Genomic DNA, 21,230 nt, shown 5'->3' on the forward strand with positions numbered 1-21,230 from the left:
TAAATAGCTCCTTTGGATTGTTTTATTGATTTTTTTCAACAGTAAGCTTTAGTAAAAACAAAACAGAAAATGGGTACTTTGTGTGGTGGGGTAGTATGCTCTGATAATTCTTGATAAATCTTGCGTCTGTGGGTTTGTTTTTCCTTTGAAACTAGTCTCATGGTGTATTGGATGTTGGGCTTATGGCATACAGCAGTAGAGATAAGAACGGCTGGTCACAGCAAACAGAGGAGACAGCAACACTTTCAGTTGCTCAGGTGATGTAAGGAGCAACTCTCACTCCACCAGTATTGCTGGCTCCTTCCATCAAAACACTGAGAAAATGTTAGGAGTGGGATTCATCTGACCATACATAGACTTCTGTTATTGTCAGCACCAACATCTGAGCTTATCACTCCTTTCAGATCCAAGGAGAAAGACAGATATTTCTCTGATTCAGTCAGTTTCCTTCTGAATTATTTAATATTGGTCATGTGAATCATGGCCTGAAAGTTCCTATGTTTTTTTCGCTGCCTATGTAGGAAGCCTGTAATGACTAGGTCAGATATCTGAAATTACGTGAGATGAATCTCTTATTGTGCAAGTCAGAAGAAGTGTTGAAGCTGTAATTTACATGACACATTCAGTGTTTAGGCAATACTGAGGAAGAGGGTGCAGAATTTAATCCCACTCCAAGTATATTCCTTTGGTCCTTTACATTGTTGGGATCTCTCCCACTCCTCCATTGTTAATTACCAAGAGGAGCGTGTAGACTTTGAGAGGTTCTTTGTAATCAGCCCCAAGGCATACCTTATGGGAAGCCAGTTTGAGTATGCAGCTGATTAGACCTGTGTCTATTATTTAATGGGAAAAGGTGTTCTCCACTTTTGGTTTCACTCCAGATCACAAAGCATAGTTGGGCAGCAGAGTTTCCAAAACCTGGTGCCACAGGCTTAGGTGATGTATCAAGCAGAATCATCTGGTATTGAAACAGTGCTGCTTTTCCTTTGTTAGAGATCAACCTGATTTAATTAATTATAAATTGGTGATCTTTGTTTCTCGTGAAAAGCTAATGTGAAATAAACAGGCTGGGTTATGTGTCTCATCTAAAAATGTACAGCTATGGTAGAGTTAAACCAACCATGGCCATTTCTGTCTAAGTAAGTTTTGCCTAAATTATTGGTAATCTTAAAACTAATAATTGCATATAATGTGCTTTACATCTTCAAAGTGTTTTGCAAGTGAATCACAACACAACCAAATTTTAGAAGCAACTTTCTATTTATAGGGAAAGTGAAATTGAGGGATAATATAGCTTGACCAAGGCCACAGAGGAGTCCATATCAGAGCCTGCATGAGTTTCTGATGGGTAGTCCTATGTATGTAGCTGCTGCTTTCCCTCCCTTTCTTTAGCACACATTCTCATAAATATATAATTTCCCATGTAGTATGTCTCATGTCTGTCTAAATGTGACCTGCTATAACAAGACTAACATTTTTTTTGCAAGTGACAGAAGTCTTATTTGTTCATATGAATTTTGAAAGACATTTCTAATTTGACAAGTTCAGTGGTACAGGGTGCTTGCTGTGCTAACACAGTCGAAACTGAATTATTCAGTTATTTCTTTCCTTTAGTATAGGAAAATTCTCGTGTGTCTTGTATACTGTTATAAAGTAACAATGGATAAATGCTGAATTTTCAATGACCACCACTAACTTCTATATTAATAATGAAACTCTTAAGAAATAGTTCACAATTTCATTATTAGTGGATACTCTGCTACAGTAGTGCTACTGTGTGTTCAAAACAAAGAAATGTGATGAATGTTTAACATTCACTTCACTTAAAAAAGATCACACCCTGTGCATTATGTGGCTTTCCTGAGAAAACTCCATCTGTTATGAAATAAGTGAAACACTATTTCCTTTGCAGTAAAAATAACACCATGATTTTTTCCTTTTTTTTTTTTTTTTTTTTAGAAAAAGGGGATGACATCAACTCTAGCAGAGATATTTTGCTTTCAGATTCTTCTTTTGAACCCTGCCTGCCTACCAAAGCAGCCTGTGCTTCACAAATGGGCTATGCTCATGGGAGCAGATTATTATATGTATGTCCGCTCAAACAAATACACCTGAAGAGTCTGGCATTTAAATGGAGCCCATCATGGAAGAGCTCTAGCTAGGGCCTGACCTTTTTTGTATAGCTCCCTAATCAGCATGCTAGTTGGTTATTGTTATACTGTGCTATAAGGTATGATCTCTGAAGTGTGCATTTCCATCTGAAGGGCAAGTAGTCGCTGTGATATGCATGTATGTATCTTCTGACCTTGACTTTTTTTTTTAAATAAAAATACATAAACTTTTAGATTTAGGAGATGAGTTCACTTTCCTGCACTTTATATGAACACTTTTAAAACCATTTATTTGGGAAGAGGGCTGGAGAAATAAGTGGGCTAATAGGGCTGTTTTCCATTATTACTGTAATACCTTTGGCTGCAAGAAGCATTTCTTAGAAGCAGCAACAGTGCTGTACTGTGTTTAGATAGGCTGGATATGAGCTTTGTCAGTGCCTGGGCTCTTCTGCGACTGTTTGTGGCTTCTGTCAGTCAGGGTGCAGCTAAGTGCCACTGTCCTTGGAGTGGGCAGGAATGGGTGTCTTTGGTCCTTATTGTTTCAGTGAAGAGTTGAGGGTTGTCAGGTTGTTTGAAGGTGGGGACATTTCACTTATATCTGTTTCCATTTATACAGCCACTGTTTCTGCCTTTGTGCAAGCCATGGTAAAACTCACATGTGACTATCACCTTTCTTCTTCCATTGCATTTCTCTCTTTTCTGATGGCCAGTGTTGTAATATTTGTCTGTGATGTAGGAAGAAGAAACCTTTTAGGAAGCATGGGGTGAGTGAGGACATACGGGTAGCACTGTGGCTCAGAGACCATGACTGTCAGTCTTACAGTGGGCTTGATCTCCATCAGACCTGGGGAGTCTAGGCCTTAAATCTACAGTTTGCTCATGTAAATAAAAAAAGGTCCCGTAGTGTTATATTACCCCTCATTAATAAAATGAATAAGCCAAGCAGATCCTACCTTCTGTCTGACTATATATGCAGGGTAAAAGCAGTGTTTCTGTGTTTTAGTTGTTACCTAAATCCAGACTGTTTGTCAGAACGATTCATGGTCACATCATACAGATTTTTACAGGAGGTTATTTCGTACAAACTCACATATGTAGCATATAAAAGTCACAGACAGAAATCAAGAAATACAGCCATCATTCCTATTGCGGGCTTTTTTTTTTTTGGCATCAGTTACTGTTGCTCATTATAAATTTCACCTCCAGCATTTTTTTTTTCTCTTCACTTATGCAGAATGCTCGTTCTTTTGAGTCATCCTTGTCATATTTCTTCCCACAGCTAAACGCTACTGTAAGAATTCAAGTCCAACCAGCAGCACAACAAGCAGTTATGCCCCTAGCAGCAGCAGCAATATGAGTTGTGGTGGAGGCAGCAGTGCCAGCAGTACCTGCAGCAAGAGCAGCTTTGACTATACTCATGACATGGAGGCAGCGCACATGGCTGCTACTGCTATTCTGAATCTCTCCACTCGCTGCAGGGAGATGCCTCAGAACCTCTCCACTAAGCCTCAGGATCTCTGTGCAAGGGTAAAAATTAGTAATTCTGTTTGTTGATGAAGATTTCTCTTTACTGCACTTGCTGTATGGCCCTGATAGATAGAAGAATAGCTTTAGTACAGCTTGCCTTTTTTTTTTCCTCTCTTTTTCTCAGAATTACCATAATCTGGTAGCTCTGCTAAAGCAGGGAGAAGGAAAGGGAAAAAAAAAAAAAAGAAAGATGCAAATTGGTCACAAGTGTCTCGGGAAATCCTGATTGGTTTGTAAACTGATGATACTGGCAGCATGTACTCCTTTTTTAAAATTTGTCTCTTACTAGTGATAATTACTAGTGTAATTATAAAGATGTTTGGATTGCTCAAGTGGTATTAATTGCACTACTGATTTTTTTGGCTAAACACAGCCTGATTCATACATTTTGTGAAAGGATTAAGATTTAATGATGCATTTTCATTTAAAAAAGTCACAAATGGGACCTAAGCTTGTAAGATCTAATACAAAGAAATCTATGCTACTTGTATGTTATGATTTCTTGCCTGCCTGTAATATCACAGTTCTGAAGTCACTGCATAATACATTTGGAATGAACAAATCCTCTGGTATAGGTGACTTTAAATGTGCTTAACAGTAGTGCTGGGTCAGTAATGTTCTGCATGTTCATAGAGACTCAGTATATTGTGAAATGGCTATATTGACTTTTGTTGTTAAGCTTATATATTAAGAAATATATATATAAAAGAAATATATATAAGCTTATATATTAAGAAAAAACAGTGTACTATATGATTCATGAAAGATTGTTTTTATTATAAACTTTAAGTTTTGACTGTGGCAGCTGTTAAGAAATGAGTGTTTTAACATGCACCAACAAACAGTACGGTACTTCCTATAGAAGACCACTAGATGGCTAAGTAGACAAATGCAGCGCAGAGGAAAGCATTTTTATTGTGCTTACAGAAGAGCTTTTGAGCTGGCAGACATGTTCTGTTCTTCTACATATAGACAAAGGCAGATATCTTCTACGTATCTTCCTCTCATCCTGTAAAGCCCCTAGAGCATTCATAACAAACTAAACCCATAGCACTAGGTATTAGTAATAACCATGATTTTAGCCAGAATAGATGGTGACTTTGTTTTCAAATGCTGCTTATTATATTAATTTACTTAGCACTTTCTGGCATGTAAATAATTGCAGTTGTTATCAACACAATGGAAAAGGTTGGAATAAAATGAAACATATCTTCTGTATCAAAATCAGAAGAGGCCTCTTTCCTAGCGTGTCATCCTATGTTGAGACTGACGGAATGAATCTGAGAAGATAAAAAAGTATTTTCTAAATTAAATTAGCAGGATAGCAGCAATTAGAAATATGCTCTGACAAAAGGCAGTAATTCAGAAAGAGAGAGTTACATTCACATTGCTTCCCTGCAGCTCTGTTGTTACTCAAGAGAAGAGAAAGTCACCAGACATACAAGAAGTCAGTCACATTTACATTGGTTTTGAAACCCAAGTTCTCATGGAGCTTTTCATTTTCGAAAAGATGTGGGATTCTCTGTGGGCATTTTTATTTTATCTTTCCTTAGATTTTTTTTTAATTTGTCTTCATTTTAAGATACGTGATTTCTCTTTGTCTAAAATAACAGATAACCCATGTTTGTTTCTATGAAAGAAAAAGTCAGAGCCCATATTCACTCTATTTTTCATAGCACCTCAGTTGCTGCAGGAATTGGTGCAATTATTGTTGCAACTATTCTGCTACCTAAATTTATTAATTATGAAGATAGACACAGGAAATGTTAAAACATTTACATCTGCAGGGAATGAACTGTGAAATCTAAATGCATTTCCTCACTGGCATGTGGTGTCCAAAAGGACTTGTTTTGCTACCCTACCTCGCTGTTTAATTTTCTGGCATTATCTGTTGAAGCATTGACTGTTAATCTTAAATAAAGAAACAAAGACTGTTTGATGCTAGCTGGTTTTTGTTACTCTCATCACCCAGATAGGTGTCAGAACCGGAAACAAGAATTATGCAGATGTTAACTTAGAGATACTCACCTGTCATAGAATGAATCAAGAACATAAATATAATGACAAGAAAATACCTTTAAAGATTTCTCCTTTAATTCCAAATTTTTCACCTGTGTGCCAGGTGGCAGGAGGGGTAATAAAGACTCTCTCCTCTTCCCCCAAACATGAGATTAGCCATTCAGGAAGAAATCTGCTTTAACAGCATTAATGTTGTATAACAGCATCATGCTATGTGTGGGAGGGGGCTCAATGCTTACAATCTATACAGGAATGGAAAAGCTTTTTATCATTCTGCTAGGCAGTCAGATTGAAGAAGAGGTAACAGTTTGCTAGTGTGAAGCCGAATTAACAGTATTTTTCTTGTTTTGACAGAATCCTGATATGGAAGTCGATGAAAATGGGACGTTGGATCTGAGCATGAACAAACAGAGGCAACGAGATGGTTGCTGTACCATTTTGACACCACTGGAGCCAATGTCCCCGCAACGGCAAGCTGTGATGAATAACCGGTGTTACCAACTGAATGAGAATGACTGTTGGGACTTGCCAGTGGACTACACTAAAATGAAGCCCACTAGGATAGATGAAGATGATTCCAAAGAGATTAATGTATGTCTTTTTCATCTATTAGTTCTTGTTGCAGTCTGATTTTGGTAATTTGTTACATTTCTGAAATTTGGAGGGAAAGAGAAAACATTAAGACGTGATTAAAATGGTGGGTTTATACAAAAAGGACTTTTTGCTGGTTAATCTTTAGGACTATACCATGCTGGCACACATCTGATCTGTGACTAAGTTCCATAAGACAACATTTGAACCATGAATGTGAATCATGTTTTCTAACAGCATCATCTTGTTAACAAATATTTTCTGCAGTAAAATCATTTCAAGATATCCAGATTACATTTCTCTGTATAAGCAAGTTGACATAACTGTGCAATACTGGGTTAATCAGCTCTCAAGACAAGATATTCTTCTGAATTTGAAAACCATAAATGAGGCGCTGAGTATTTAAAAGCATGTATTACTTAGAAATCAATTTAAACAAAAGCAGCAGAGTATAATGTAAGCTTTTGACTCTTGCAGCTAATCTTCTTCTAGATTACTTATATGCTGCTGATAGCTCTGTCTGTGAAAGGGCCTGTATTAATGAAATACTTTCAAGAATACAAAGAAAGTATTTTAGAAATCAGTTTTGCTTTTCAATTGATAATACCAAGACAACAGCAAAACCCTTAGAAAGAAGAGGAAAATAAAGAAAATACAGTAGTGAATTTATTTTACTTTTCAAAACTTAGAATAGCCATGATATTGAGGAGGCTTGTTGGCAAGATTCCATGTCACTGCTTCTGTTCGTCAGGTTTTAACCCGTATCCACTGTGCAGTTTACGATCATGCACTCAATGTAGTTTAGCTCTTTGGAGACTTCTAGAGCTTGTTCTCAGTTTTTTCTTGGTTTATAACAGAAAATTAGGCTAATCACTTGTGTGTAGCACATCACTTGCCAATTTTGATTAAAACATAAAACTGTTTTCAGGAAGTTTAAAACATATAGAAAAGTGGCTTTTTCACTAGGTACACTGAATGCATTCTAGCTTTGCTGTTAATTACAGCTTTGCTATTAATTTCACTGAAGTTAGGATGTCTGTCACTATCAAGGAAATCTGAGGTAAGCCAACATGCTTGTTTCAGGGCAAGAATTCCGTATTTCTGCTGTGGTGTTTATAGCACCATCTGCAGGAATGGCTAAATCAATGCATTCAGCCACTTCAGTCCCGAAACAGAGGATTTTGAGTTTTGGAATGCATCAGTGAAGTTAATTGCAAATGGTATAATTCTGTTTTTCCAGACAGATCCACTGAGGTTTGCCCCAGATTGAGATTCTGCGTGTAGATATTAAAATTGCTCCTATTTCATATTTGAGGTGTTGTAAACCATTAAAAATGTTATTTAAGATTGTTTTTTGATGCATAAAATATTGTATTAGGTCTTTAGGAAAAAATACTGATTCTTCTAAAGCAAAATAGTATGACGGCTATAGAAAAAGCTGTTTTGCCTTTTTTTCTTTTCAAGTTAAACAAGCTATATATTCCACATGTTGTTAAGTCTTCATTGAAATATCCAAGTATTGTTCAAAAGTTTAATATGTGAAATGATATAAAATAATTTCAATTTCTCTGGCAGAATAAGATAAGGTGGTTACATCTGATGACTCTGCTTTGCATTATTTTGTGTAAGTTGCAGCCTCATCTGGCTGAAACTAATGTGTATATATTTACCTGCAGCCAGAAGATTTGGATCCCTTCCAAGAGGCGCTTGAAGAAAGAAGGTATCCTGGTGAAGTTACTATCCCAAGTCCTAAACCCAAATACCCTCAATGCAAAGAGAGCAAAAAGGATTTAATAACGTAAGCATAATGTGAGGTGAAATTATTTTTCTCCTTTTAACCTTTCTCTCTTTGTCTTATTTTAACCAAATGAGTACATATATGCCTTGCAGTATGAGCATGCAACATTTGCAGCATATAAATGTTTCAAACTGCCAGTTAAGTAAAGTGATAAGCTAACGTGTATTTGCTTGTTCTTAATGATGCTATATTGTATTGAGACACCATTTTCATTTAAACCTGTTCATTTTGCAGCTTTTCAATTAGGATGCTTAAAACCCCTTGCAGTCATTGCAGCTAAACTGGAAACAATGAAACTTTTAAAAGTTTTTTTTAAACATACTTACTATTTTGGCTGTTTTTGTTTTTGTTTGGTGGCAGATGTCCAACACCAGGGTGTGATGGGAGTGGTCATGTGACTGGTAATTACGCCTCACATAGAAGGTGTGACTTCATTTTTTTCATGGTGGATTCTGTCTTTTCAATTTATTGTTTTCAGCTTACCTCAACAATGCTGTCAAAGTAAAACGTTGAACTATGTGTTAACCCTTTGAGTAATATATGTTGATCTTAAAAGCATGCTAATTTGTGTGTTGTATAGACGTCTTTTATTTTTAAATAGATTACTAAAATTTCCAAAGTATTCTTAAGCATTTAAGTAGTTAACCCAGGAATCTCAAATATCTTTTGTTACATTTTACTAGTTCCTAGAGAAACAAACAAACAAACAAAAGACCATTTACAGCATGTAATTTTGGAAGTAATGTTGATACCTAAATATATTCAGAGGGTTAACTATGTTACAAAATTCAATATTACAGCACTTGCCCCATCGCTTTTCTGCATTACAAACTTTTACTTTTTAATTTTTATGTTGTGTTTGTTTGGGAGTGTTCAGTTAATGAGAAGATTAACTTACTTATATGTCCTGCCATGTCTTACAGTTTATCTGGCTGTCCCTTGGCTGACAAAAGCATCCGAAGTATGCTGGCCACAAGCTCCCAAGAACTCAAGTAAGATATATAGAACAAATACTTGCTTTATAAATATTTATTTAATTGCAAATTGTGTATAGTTGCATCAGAAATTAGAAGTGCTGTCTGGAGAGCTGGTGCAGAAGAGACTGATCCTACTTGCATCATGTGTTGAAGTCTCTAGAAATTCCATATGGGCTGGCTCTATACATAAGTCTGTTGATGTAGTTTTTCCTTTTGTGTTTTCATTACGTGATAGGGATGGACAAAAATTAGAGCTTCTGGAATTTCACCTAAAAGTTTGAATTCCTATTCAATTTTTCTCTGAACTTTTGAGTTTGCTAGTTAGAACAGAAAATTCTCATGTGGTCAGACTGATGAAATACTTCTGATTACACAACCAGTAAAGGGCTGTAGTTTCTCAGATGTAGATCGGAGGGAAGAGTAAACAATTTCTTTTTTCCCTAATGCTTGCATAATTTTCCCCAGGTTCATATCACTGTTATCAGCTTAATGACTTTTCTAATTTGACTATGTTTTTTAGTGTTTACTTAGCTATTCCCCTACTTAAAATGCATTCTTTACAATTTGTTTCTTTTCTTTTGGAATGGCAATTATAAGCAATGAAAGTTAGAGAATCATGAAGCTTAGCTTTGATCTGTCTTCCTGCACTGTATGCTGAACTGCAACTCTGTATGTGTTTGCTAGTGCAATGAGATTGTGGTACTCCTGAGTTGGTACTATGGTTAACACAGAAAGATGTTTGTAAGTACTGAGGAAAAAAATTGGAAGGGAAAGTATAAATGGATAGCTTATACTGCCACGATAAGCAGTATTCTGTCTTTACCATACATGAGTGCCTTAAATAGCATTTCTTGAGTTCAGAACATACCCTGAAAAAAAATCAAACCTCAATGTAAAGCATGGGAAAGAAAAGAAAGTAAGCATGAGAAAGCTGGTGAAGCAAGATTGCTTTCTAGTCTTAGCTACTCTAGTCACTAGATGCAAACGGTAGGTACAAAATTTATAATTTATTTCCTACCCAGTCAAAAATAGTGTTTTGAAACTATCAATCAGGCTTGATCATGCTGGTATATGCTGCTAGAAGGCTTTGTGATATGCAGGGGGAGGGAATGTAAATGAGATTAGGCAGAATGTGTAAGTATACGCAGAGTAAGACATGGGCATGTAACCCCAGAGATTCTCAGATTTGGACTTGGATTTTGGGTCAGGATGGTTCAAGTGGTAGATGTGCAAGGATATGTAATTATATAAGCAAAACACAGACAAGACTCTTGGGGCAGCATGAATAATTCTTTAAGCACATAGCTTGCTGCTCTAGCCTTTTATAAAATTTCCACTTGTATTAGGAAAGTATTCCTGAATTACTCTATCTCCTCTGCCTTTCTCAAGCACCTGCAGTCAAGCCTACCTAATAGAGTCCAGGAAGAAATTAAAAAAAATAACTTAAACTTGAGACACCACTCCTGTCTCATGCCATTCTCTTTACCTATTTCAAGTTTTGCCTAAGCAAAGAGAACAAGATTCAGTCATCTTTAAAGTTATATTTTTAGGTTTAGGATCTATTATTTGCTTAGCATTTAATATAGGTTATTTATTTAGCAATTATCATAATATCTATTGAACACATAAAAACTCAGTTAAGTGAATTCAAGTTAGTGAATGTCAAAATTTTAAGCAGGCTAACTTAGCTCTCTTTTGTGTTTTCATCACAAGGCAGTCCTTCATTTTCTGATCAGATACATTTCCATAGGATAGCAAAGCAATTCACTGCACAGGAAAGGCAGTAATCACTGCATAAGCAGCTAATGAATTTCTTCAGTTTTCCTCATTATTCCATGTGAGACCCTGTCTGTCATTCACTGCACTTTTCTCAACTGTACTCTCAAGATATAACTACTAATTCATTCACACATTTATTACTTCCATTGCATCTGAGTGTTTACTAAATACTTTATCTTGGTTATAAAGGAATTAGTTTTTTTTCATCTGCAAGTATACCCTGAATTAAGTCAGGGTTAGGGTTAGCCCCATGTTAAAGCCAGAAAATTTAAGCATATAATTTTTATTGCTTAGTTTGAGACTTCTAGGTCTCCATTTGTCAGAGTTCTTAAGATTGTAGAGAATACTGTATTTATTTGTTCAATGCCAGAGTACTCACTGAATTTGCTTAGAGCTGTGAGAATTCAGAAGTCACTCCTACATGAGTGACTGAGTTTTTGTGAAAAAGCATGAACTCTACAGAAAAAGCGGGAGAGAGTCCAGTGTTCCAGAACAGCCATGGGACTATCCTTTATCCTATGCTGAAACTCTGCTCAGTCCCATCTTCCACTTGGACCATTTACTCTGCCCTATTTTCCGTCATAAATTTTTCTATATTGCTCCCTGTCTCAAGCTCATTGGCTAATCAACCCATCTCCTTCCTCCATCACACTGATATTTTTATTGTCCTTTATCTCTGCATCCTGATAAAGTTGGTATAGAGAGAGAAATGAAACATCTTTGCATTTCTCACATATATTTGAAAGCAGGGAAGTAGGAGTCCTATGGACAGCAGCATCCTTTATACAGCTCTCATTTATGTTCTTGTTCGCTGCTTAAGATGGAAGATGTGATCATGTAAATGATATAGTATATGCACAAAACAGCTAAAGCAAAGCTACATAAGGGATTTTGATTTGGGAATTTTTAAACTGTGAAGTACTTCATTTACATCTGTTATATTTCCATGTGTGAGGTCTGGGAGTATAATTTCCTTTCTTTTAAAAAGAGCAAGATGAAAAGAAGCAAGAATTCCATAACGTGGGATTCTAGTGGCTCTCTGTCAGGCCAACAGCAACCATAAGAAGTTGATATCTGCTATACAGGACACCTAAACTACTGCGGTAGCAAGCAGCAGTAGAAGGTATAACACTACATGGACTGACACCAGGAGGTGGGGAACATTGCTGGTGTGCTGCAAACATATCTGCTGAAAGCAGAATGGTAGTGAGAATCAGTAACCTTGGCTCCTGCTCCAGGCTGTAGAGAGAAATGTATACACATTTTTTTGCCTGTATCCGAAGCTGAGATCCCTTCTGTCCTGTCCCTACCAATCTGTACTGTTCTCATCTGTTCATCTTTTATTCCTTGTTCCGATTTTCCACAAAGTTGCTTCCAGTCATCATAAAGATTTCAACCTTTGTAAAATTTATAACAAATATGTTTTTAATGCATGGGGTACAGAGAAAAATTGATACTGCAGTAGAAGAATTGATAGTGCAGCATAGGACTGGTGTTTCAGGGTTGCATAGTTTGGAAAGGTTTCATGGCCATGCGTAGCTTATGTAGCAAATATCCCATATGTGCTGATAAAGGCTTTATACCACATTTTACCAATCCATTTTTTCCTTTGCCTGAGGTGTACAAAACACACAAGTTATGTATAATGCAGCTTCCTAACTGGAGTTTTTCTAACACACTGATTCTTTTTAAGCACCAACTAAAATATTAAAAAGCAGACACTATTAACAAATAATGTTAATGAATTATATCATTCAGATATAATTCATAAACAAATTAATATGAGACTCTGGAAAAGTTAAAGTTTATTTTGCTTACAGTTATGCTCCCTCTATGGCCTTTTGGTAGTTGTGGCTCCATAGATTCTACTACTTGCATTTCCTGGCTCCCAGAATAATAATGTTGCAGCTTTCAATTAAATTGTTCCAGGGTCAGCATATTTATTCCTTACCATACATGTTTGTCTTCTGTAAATCTTCTTGCTCAGATTTACCATGAAGATTGTACAATTTTCTACTTTCACCCAAATCCCAAGTAGAAACATGAGAGTCTTTGTTCATAGTTTAACTGCAGACCAAAACAATCACACAGCCTGATCAATGATCTCCAGATAACAGAAGAATTTCTTCAGCTTTAATTCTCAGTTACTGCTGCTGGCAAAAAAATAGTGGTCAGCAGCTTTAAGGGTCTCTGAAGAAATGAACGTCTAGAAAGAATCCAAGTTTTTTCCAGCATTAAATTTTTGGTTATAGAACTTGTGTAAAGCAAAAAGGACTTGATGACCTTAAAGGGCTTTTCCAATCTACTTGATTCTGTAATTCTAACAGTTACAGTTACTTCAAAGCTAATCCCATTGAAGAGTAATAAATATTATAATAAAGCAACATTTTGGAGAACTTCAAATCTTATTTAAAATAAAATTAAAAAAAAACTAAAATAAATTGTTGTTTTTAAAAGGATACATTTTGTTCATCAGTAAATCAATCCCAGGCAAAACACAGCATACCAATTGAGAACCTTTCTCTTCAATGTACTGCCAATGTGGGAACCAGAGAACTTAGGTACCAGAGACTCCCTGAAAATGACAAATTTACTTTTACTTAGTGCTACTTTGATGTAAAAATAATAATTTTTCAAAGGTCATAGGTAACCAAGGCTTAACTTAGTCTACTGTAAAACTTATTATCGAATTGTCAACATTTACCTTTGTTCCTTTGGGTCAGTTTTCTGCCAGAAAATCCCGTTAATGCTTGTATTAAAGAAGTTGAACCTCAGAAAGATTTGCAGTTCAACCAGGTGCCTAGAAGTCTGGATACTTATCTGATACTATTGTAATACACCCAGTCCTTCAATCCCAAAGTACCTGTGTCTCTATGCAGATTTTCCATGTCACTATATTCTGTGGTGGACATCTTTTGGTATTCCTCTATGGCACTTACAGGGAGTAGTACAGTCTCATTTCCCTCTCTAAAATGAAGCCTGAGATCTTTTCCTTTCTGCATCTCTTCTTAACTCAAAATGTGGAGCTTGGTCTATTTTTACACATTCTCCGTAATGAAGTAAGAATTGAAATTTCTGCTCCTCCTTCTTCGAACCGTGTCACTCTGCTTTAATTTCCATCATCATCTTATCTTCCTTTTATCCTTTTTTTCCCATTCCCAGATGTGTCAACCTAGCAATGTCTTCAGTTCAGATAGGAAAATGAATTTATCTGAAGTTCTCTCAGTTAATTACAACTCTTCTAGAAAGAACAACTCCATGCAGTACGTTTTTTTCTGGCTAGGAGAATATCCTTGGTTCATACTTCTAAGGAAAATCTTCTGTGTTATTATAAGCTCTAATATTCACTTTTATTGGTGTAATTTTACTGCAATTTGCTCAGCAAGAACTGGCAACTAGGAAGAAGGGATATCCTTCCAGAAATGGAGATGCCTGTGTTGTATTTATTCTGATGAATATATACACTAAAATATTACCTGAAAAAAGTAGTATTTTCTTCCTCACTTTAGTTATCTGGCAAAACAAAACAAAACAAAAAAAATAGGTCTTCTCCAAACACAAAATTAAAATGCAGAAATGAAAATTAATAGAATACGTTAATAAACACAACAGAAACATTTCTCTCTTTACACAGGTAACCGATTATTCTTGGACACTGGTTGTACCTATACTCTTTAAATCTTGATAGCTCTTCCAATATACAGTCAGAATTTGTACTCAAACCAAAGTGATTTCTCCACCTACATCCTGTTTTGCCACTTAGGTGTTTCTGCTCTTCAGTGCCTGGGTGTACGTTTGCTGCTTCATCTGCACAGGACTGTTTTCCCTTGCCTTGCCTTGCCTTCCTTTCCCTTCCCTTTCCTTCCCTTTTCCTGCTGAGATTACCTCTGTCTTCCTATAAGAACTCAGTCAGACTATGACCCATTATATTGTTTCCACTCATTTTTCTCTCTGAGAATTACCCTTTGTTGCAAGAGGAATAACCATTTCCATTCTTATTATCACTTTTTTACCCATGTTGTTTGTGTCCTTTTTTATTTTTTCTTCATGGGAATCTTAACAGAAGTTGTCATTACAGCTTTCTTGAATACTGAGGTTGTTGAGCCTAGTAAGTAATCTTGTGTTATAATGAAATACTCCTTTGATGCTAAGTATGAATTCTTTGAAATCTGAAGACACCGTTTTAAGTTCCTTGATGTTTTAGCTGATTTTTATATAGAAAATGTGATTGCAAGGACCAGCTGTGATATATTTGGAGTAGCATTAAAAATTACTAGAGTGAGCTATTTGTAAATTATAGTGTTTTATTAATTTATCTGCAATGTTATGGTAAAACAAACTGTGGTTTTTAATGTATTATTAAACTGCAAGTTAGTGTGCAAGTCTAAATTATTAAAAGCAAAACCAAGGAATACAGATCCCAATATTAGTTCACCTGTAAGGAATAATCTTTCCTGGTTTGTTCAGCTAGGTCCTTGGGCCAAGTGAAATTAGGAATCTCATGTGGTTTCAGTGGGTTTTTTTTGCATTTTTGTTTCCTGTATTTATTGCAGATTTCCACTTGGATACCTTATCTTTGATGGCAGCATGCATGCCTGGCCAGAACAGAACACCTTGGGCTCTGTTCCTGCACTTCTCAATACTCAAATGGGCACTGTAGGTTATACCTAGCATTTCCAACCTCATGTTGTGTGGTGTTATGATAATGTCCTTTGTATAGAAACCCATCATCTGCAGCAATCTCATCTCTGTAGTCGCAATAAGTTTTACATATGGAAGTGGCTGGGCTTTTTTTCTGCTAGAATAACTCATTCAGACTCCAATAAGGTTGAGTCATTCCATTTTTCTCACTTAAGTTTGTCAACTTTTGTCTCCAAAATGGAAAATACTTGAGTTGCATTTACATAAGACCCTTCATCATTGTTTTCATTATTGAGAGGTAGCCTTAAAAGCATGTGCTCTCTAAAAAGCTCCTTAAAAACCATCTGCATATCAGTACCTCTGATGCTGTGAAATGTTCCATGCAGGCAGGACATTGTTTGCATGAAACACCTTGCAGAATCAGGGCCTTAGTAAGTCTTAAATACCATGAAATGCTCTTAAATTAGAGGCTTCATTTGCATAGTGGCATATATAATACCCAAAGAGTTTATGGCTTTTTTCTTTATGTACTCAACTATTTTAAACAAAAGCTATTAATAGCTGTACTGTTTGAGTTTTAATCATTATTTAAAACTATTTGCCACTTAGTTGTCACCCAAAATAGTCTCAATTCCAGTGAATATTCATTGAATTAGAGTAATTTTTCTCAAAACAACCTGTCTGACTTAAAAGTTTAAAATTTGTTTTCAGAAGGAATGTAAGTGCTGGGCATCTATATCCTTGCAACTTCTATATGCCTAACTTTGAAAGTGGAATTCAGTGTCTGCAATAACAATGTAGGTAATTTTGAAGATACAACCCATAGTTCCTAAGCTCTCCTCTAATCACCATGTATTTCCGTGTGAATGTTTATTTGGCAGTTCATTTTAATTTTCAAAACTTTTCTTTTGTCATTCATTCCAGTGTCATTCTGTGCAGTCACTAAGCAGCTATTCTGAGAGGAGCACTTAATTGTGATTAATTATCAGTGAATATGCTTAGTTATGTTAATATCCCCAGTGAATCTCTCTAAGGCCTCCTTGTCCTGGAGTCTTTCCATTTGTATACTTGCCTCCACCTTCCTTGGGTTTGGTCATACTTATTTGTCATTGAATGTGTCCTGCATAATTAATCTCATTCAGCCTGTCATTTTCTCGTATTCAATTCAAGGGTCTTTGGCACAATTTGGTTATTGTGCAAACTGTCATTGTGATGTTGATCATTTTTGCTTGAAATCAACAGATCATAACCAATTTTTCATTCCATCCAGATCCGCAAAGATCTGCAACATGATGCTGTGGTATATCCCAAGTGCTGAGGCAATCCCTACGGGAAGCTGCATAAACTATACAGTTGCTAAAAGGGGATTAAAAGTGCAGTGTTTTGCACTTTCTGTGTTTGGTCAGACTTGCCAAAACCTTTAATATATAACCCAAAATAAAAGTAATATTGTCACTCAAAGTCCTTAATATGATTGTCTGGATCCTCAGTTGGTGTAAATTAGCATAACTCCATTGCCTTCAGAGTTATGCTAAGATACAACAGTGATGACCTGGGCAGATGCCCTCAGCTGCTCTCTTGGGTTAGCATTCATGTTTGATTGCCTTATTTAAATCTTTCAAAGTTATAAAATTCCTTGCATTGTTTGGTTTCTTAAAATGGCCAATTGTTATCTTGATTACTTGGTGTTTGTATCCACACAGTAACATCTGATTTTGCCATGCAGTCAAGTTCACCACTTTATTTTTATCTCAGTGCTATTGGGACTTTATGTGGCACACATTTCTTGCAGCACTATAGTATCTACATCTCTAAAATATCCCATATCCCTCATAAACACCTCATCATAATATTATTTTACAATATTTTTTGTATTCCCAGTAAGTGGAATTTACATTTGCTCATCTGCATGTAAAAACTGCTCTTCTACCTTAACACACACAGAATTTCCACTGCCTCAAAGTCTGCTGATTTCTCTCCTTCCACAGATAACGACACTGTGCTCTTTCAGCATGGGCTCATTTGGTATACACTGTGTGAAACAACCATAGATTTTGAGGAGTATCTTAACACTGACCATCATTAATTATTTTTTGTACGCTTGACTGTGCTTACACTGCACTCAGCTCCAGTGTATCTGCAGTACTGCAGTACCTGTTTTCTGTAATAAAATAGAGCTAGAGGAGGACTGCAGTATAAGCATATTACTGTTGTTAGCCATTATTCTTTTGACTGTGGTAAAAAAAAGAAAAAAAGAGAGACCTTTGAAAAAAATATAAATCTAAATAAATTATAGCTAAGACGCGCCATTCCCAAAATTATACTATTTACATAGTTTCATTAAAATGTTCAGCTATGAAGTAGTCAATCAGAGTGATATTTAAAAAGCCATCTTCAGGCTTCAGAGTTAACGGTACAGAAGATGAACAGAATCTAGTTTCCAAATTTTCAGACTGCAAATTAATGGGGGTATCATTATGAAAGCATATGATCATCTTAAAAGAGCTATAAATATAATTTATTCCAAAGAGATTAGATACTGGAGCACTTCTATATTAAGTAGGAAAGGAATAAAATCATACAGAAGCAGTTTATAAGAAAACCAAGCTGTAGGCTTTTTTCTTTTTTTTTTTTCTTTTCTTTCTTTTTCTTTTTCTTTTTTTTTTTTTTTATCAGTTAGAGAACTATTTTTTTCCAGGCCTTTTAGTCTGGCACTTTTCTTGAACACATAATTCATGCAAAAAGCATTTTATCCAGCTACTGTAGAAAATCACAACTTACTCATTTTACCTGTAAAACTAGGAGTTTAGGGATTTTGTTTGCTTGTATAAACTGATGGAAGCTAAAAGAACCAAAATGGCCCTGTATGAAATGCAGTCTATGGAATGCTAAATTCAGAGTTTAATAGGTAAACAACATATAACTTTTTTTTTGACTATATGATCTGAATCTATAATTCAGCCATGAAATACACATGATATCAGACAACAGATATAAAAATAAAAAAAAAAAAAGCCAAAACATTTCTTACAAATATTTGTATACTTTTCTTTTAAATAATCAGGGTTATTCTTTAAAACAGAATGAATTCACTGTTATTTTAACTGCTGTGCATTTCACAAATAAGTTTTAAATTAAAAGCTTTAAATGTTGGGCATGCTGGACACTGCAGATGTAAATCACTGTTTTTATTCTCCATGAATAAGAACTATGAACAAATTATGGAAAAAATAGGGAAATCTTAGAAATTGATATGAAAAGAAATGAATAATTAAAAAAATTATAGATTATGGGTTTTTCCTCAAGGCCTCTCCAGGAACCATTGTAGGTGGTGATTTGTTTTCCTCTGATGCACTAATCAAGAAACATCTGTCAGGAAAGCGTAAGTATGTTCCATAAGTATAGGTGTAAGGGAGGAGGGGCAAGGGCCTTTTTTTTAATAATACCCAATACATCTGTTGTGACTTCACTGTGAGCAATCTGAAAGAACGGAATTATTAAGAATTTTATTTCATTATTTTTAAAGCCAGTTAAGGTTTAATGCTCGACATTCCCATTTACAGAAAAAGACCTTCGGTGGTTCTAAGTCCTTCCTGAGACCTGATCCAAAGACCTCTTATATCAATTGAAAACCTCCTGCCATCCTTAGCTGGCTTTGGGTCTGAGATTATGTTCTGTACCTGTGAAAAGCTTTCCCTGAGCAGCATGTTTTTAATGGAGTGAAAACAATGTTACAAGGCCAAATTCCGTGCATGCATGAGCAGAATTACACTTGACAAAAGCCATTTCCAGCTGATACTGTCATAGACAGAGTCCTATCATTACTTGTTTTAGAAGAAAAAGGTATTTTTAAAGTATTATTTAGTCAAAAATTGGCAAGGAAATTATTTAACTTCTGCTTGAGTTTATATTTTAGTTTAATACAGGAAACCTCTGTAAATTATAAGTAATATTTAATTCATATGAAAGGTATCTGCCTACTAATCTATGTGCAAAACATGTATCCAGAAAGCAATGTTTTAACCATAGTTTATGTGATTTTAATTCCATTTTTATAAAGTTTGGTATTAACTCTAGTGAACCCAGAGTAAATGCTACTGATTCAAAAATAGGTGACTAGTAAATATGTCAGGACCACATATCTCCAAATTTTGCAAAAATTCTTGTGAATGTTAACCAATGTGTTAGCAATGTGTCTTGTGAATGTTACCACAGGCCAAATATATTTTATATCTTCATATAAAGTCTTCTATAATCAAATGGATCTCAAAAATAATTTTATTCCATCTTAAACTTTAAAAGACATTTCAAGGTAGTGGGATTGTATTTAAGTGTAAGAAAAACTTCTTCTTGTTCATTCATGTCAATGAAAATACTTTCCAAAGATAAAGTAAATGTAAGAAATAATTTCTAAAGAATCTGCCAATGGTTTACATTCTGTGTAAGAGATACAGTCCACAACAATGAGCACTGGGAAGTGGCAACCTATGGGAGACATTTCTGTAAAATGTAGTTTGCAGGGTAACATGTTCCAGAGTCTTGCAACTGACTTTCCTGTGATCCTATATTCGTCTTGAAATCAGTGGTTTTCCCTTTGCTTGAATGGATGCTGAGAGTGGAATTCTGCATATACCTGCTTCATGCCAGAAGGTTAATAAGGTGCTCTTCTTACATGTCATATATATATGAGGATTACCATCTCTGAGCTAATCAAAACAGAGAATTTGTATTTCAGCTGTGTTCCTTTTCAGGAGGCAGCTAATTAGCAGGAATGTTTGTAAGGATTGTGATTCTTTTAAAATGTGTTGTCAGAGTTTGAATCCAATATCTCTGAAAAAAAAAGAAAAAAAAAAGAAAAAGAATGTTTTGGCTTCTGTTTGCCAGCCTGGAAAAAGTATTAATCAATCTTTAGACAAGATCTGTATCAACACTAGCCTAGTGAATTAGAAGTCAGAGTAAGGAGCAATAAAAAGATGCTCAGGGCTATTTGCCTATAAGCACACATAATCAATAGGTGATTTTGGAAGAGAAATTTATTGCTTTAAAAAATCAGAGGGAAACCTTTTTCTTGTAAAAATAATGTAAGGCAGAGTTGTTAGCCTCTCATTCAAGGCTTCTTTTCTAATTTTGCACTGCTTGTGAGCTTGAGCCCTAAGGTATAATAGAACATGAGCACTTTCTCTCCCTGCCTGCATTCCCAACAGTGAGCAAAGTGTTTCTGGGCAAGCAAGCTGTTTCCTACAGTGCAGTATGCAGTTGCACAGTGCCATTGTGCTGCATAGCACCATTGTGCTGCACAGCCATTTATCCCTGTTTGTAACCTCCGACCTCTCCACCAATCTGCACAGCTGTTTAGGAAACTATTCCTGCAGCTATTAGACTGCGAAATTAAAGTGGTTCTTTTATGAAATGTTTACAGTATAAACCAAGCTTGCACTGCCTGATCTTATGGGAGATGCAGAAGGGGAAATTGTACAAAAGCGTGGGCTTTCTGCCTTTGTTAAATTTAAGGAGAAAGTAAGAAGGGCCAAAGTAAGAAAAAACACCAGAGCATATCCCATGAGGATAAAAAGCACAATTCATTTCCAAGTGCTTTAATTAATGGTGCCTTGGAATGTTCTTATGAAGGTGGAATTATTACTTAAGTATTCCAGCACAAGAAAGAACAGTTTATCTTAGAACAGTTTTAATGGTCTTATCTGAGCTTCCTGCCCTCACTGAAGGAATGTCTCCTTTGTTCACATAGTGTGCAAACCGCCTCATACAGTCTGACAGGTTAGAGCGAAA

At 35.7% G+C, this 21,230-nt stretch overlaps 1 protein-coding gene and 1 long non-coding RNA gene across 21 annotated transcripts in view; one reads left to right on the forward strand and one right to left on the reverse strand.

The window, feature by feature from the left end:
• The window catches only part of MYT1L (myelin transcription factor 1 like), a 311,469-nt gene that overhangs the window by 246,643 nt on the left and 43,596 nt on the right, over positions 1-21,230 (forward strand). For 16 of the 20 annotated variants that reach the window (XM_062634580.1, XM_062634579.1, XM_062634586.1 and 13 more), the window contains 5 exons: positions 3,391-3,638; positions 6,012-6,248; positions 7,925-8,046; positions 8,407-8,469; positions 8,970-9,038. In XM_062634580.1, the coding sequence (XP_062490564.1) occupies positions 3,391-3,638; positions 6,012-6,248; positions 7,925-8,046; positions 8,407-8,469; positions 8,970-9,038 (739 nt within the window). The remainder of the gene's footprint in view (positions 1-3,390; positions 3,639-6,011; positions 6,249-7,924; positions 8,047-8,406; positions 8,470-8,969; positions 9,039-21,230) is intronic. The other 4 variants (XM_062634587.1, XM_062634589.1, XM_062634588.1 and 1 more) reach the window with 1 other exon arrangement.
• Positions 9,075-21,230, reverse strand: part of LOC134171945 (uncharacterized) — a 29,049-nt gene continuing 16,893 nt past the window's right edge. Inside the window, exon 3 of the long non-coding RNA XR_009967783.1 lies at positions 9,075-12,952. This is a non-coding gene — a long non-coding RNA (uncharacterized LOC134171945). The remainder of the gene's footprint in view (positions 12,953-21,230) is intronic.

Source organism: Pezoporus occidentalis, unplaced genomic scaffold, assembly GCF_034315485.1.
Source record: "Pezoporus occidentalis ecotype Australia unplaced genomic scaffold, CSIRO_AGI_Poc_V1 ctg43, whole genome shotgun sequence".
NCBI classification, from domain to species: domain Eukaryota; kingdom Metazoa; phylum Chordata; class Aves; order Psittaciformes; family Psittacidae; genus Pezoporus; species Pezoporus occidentalis.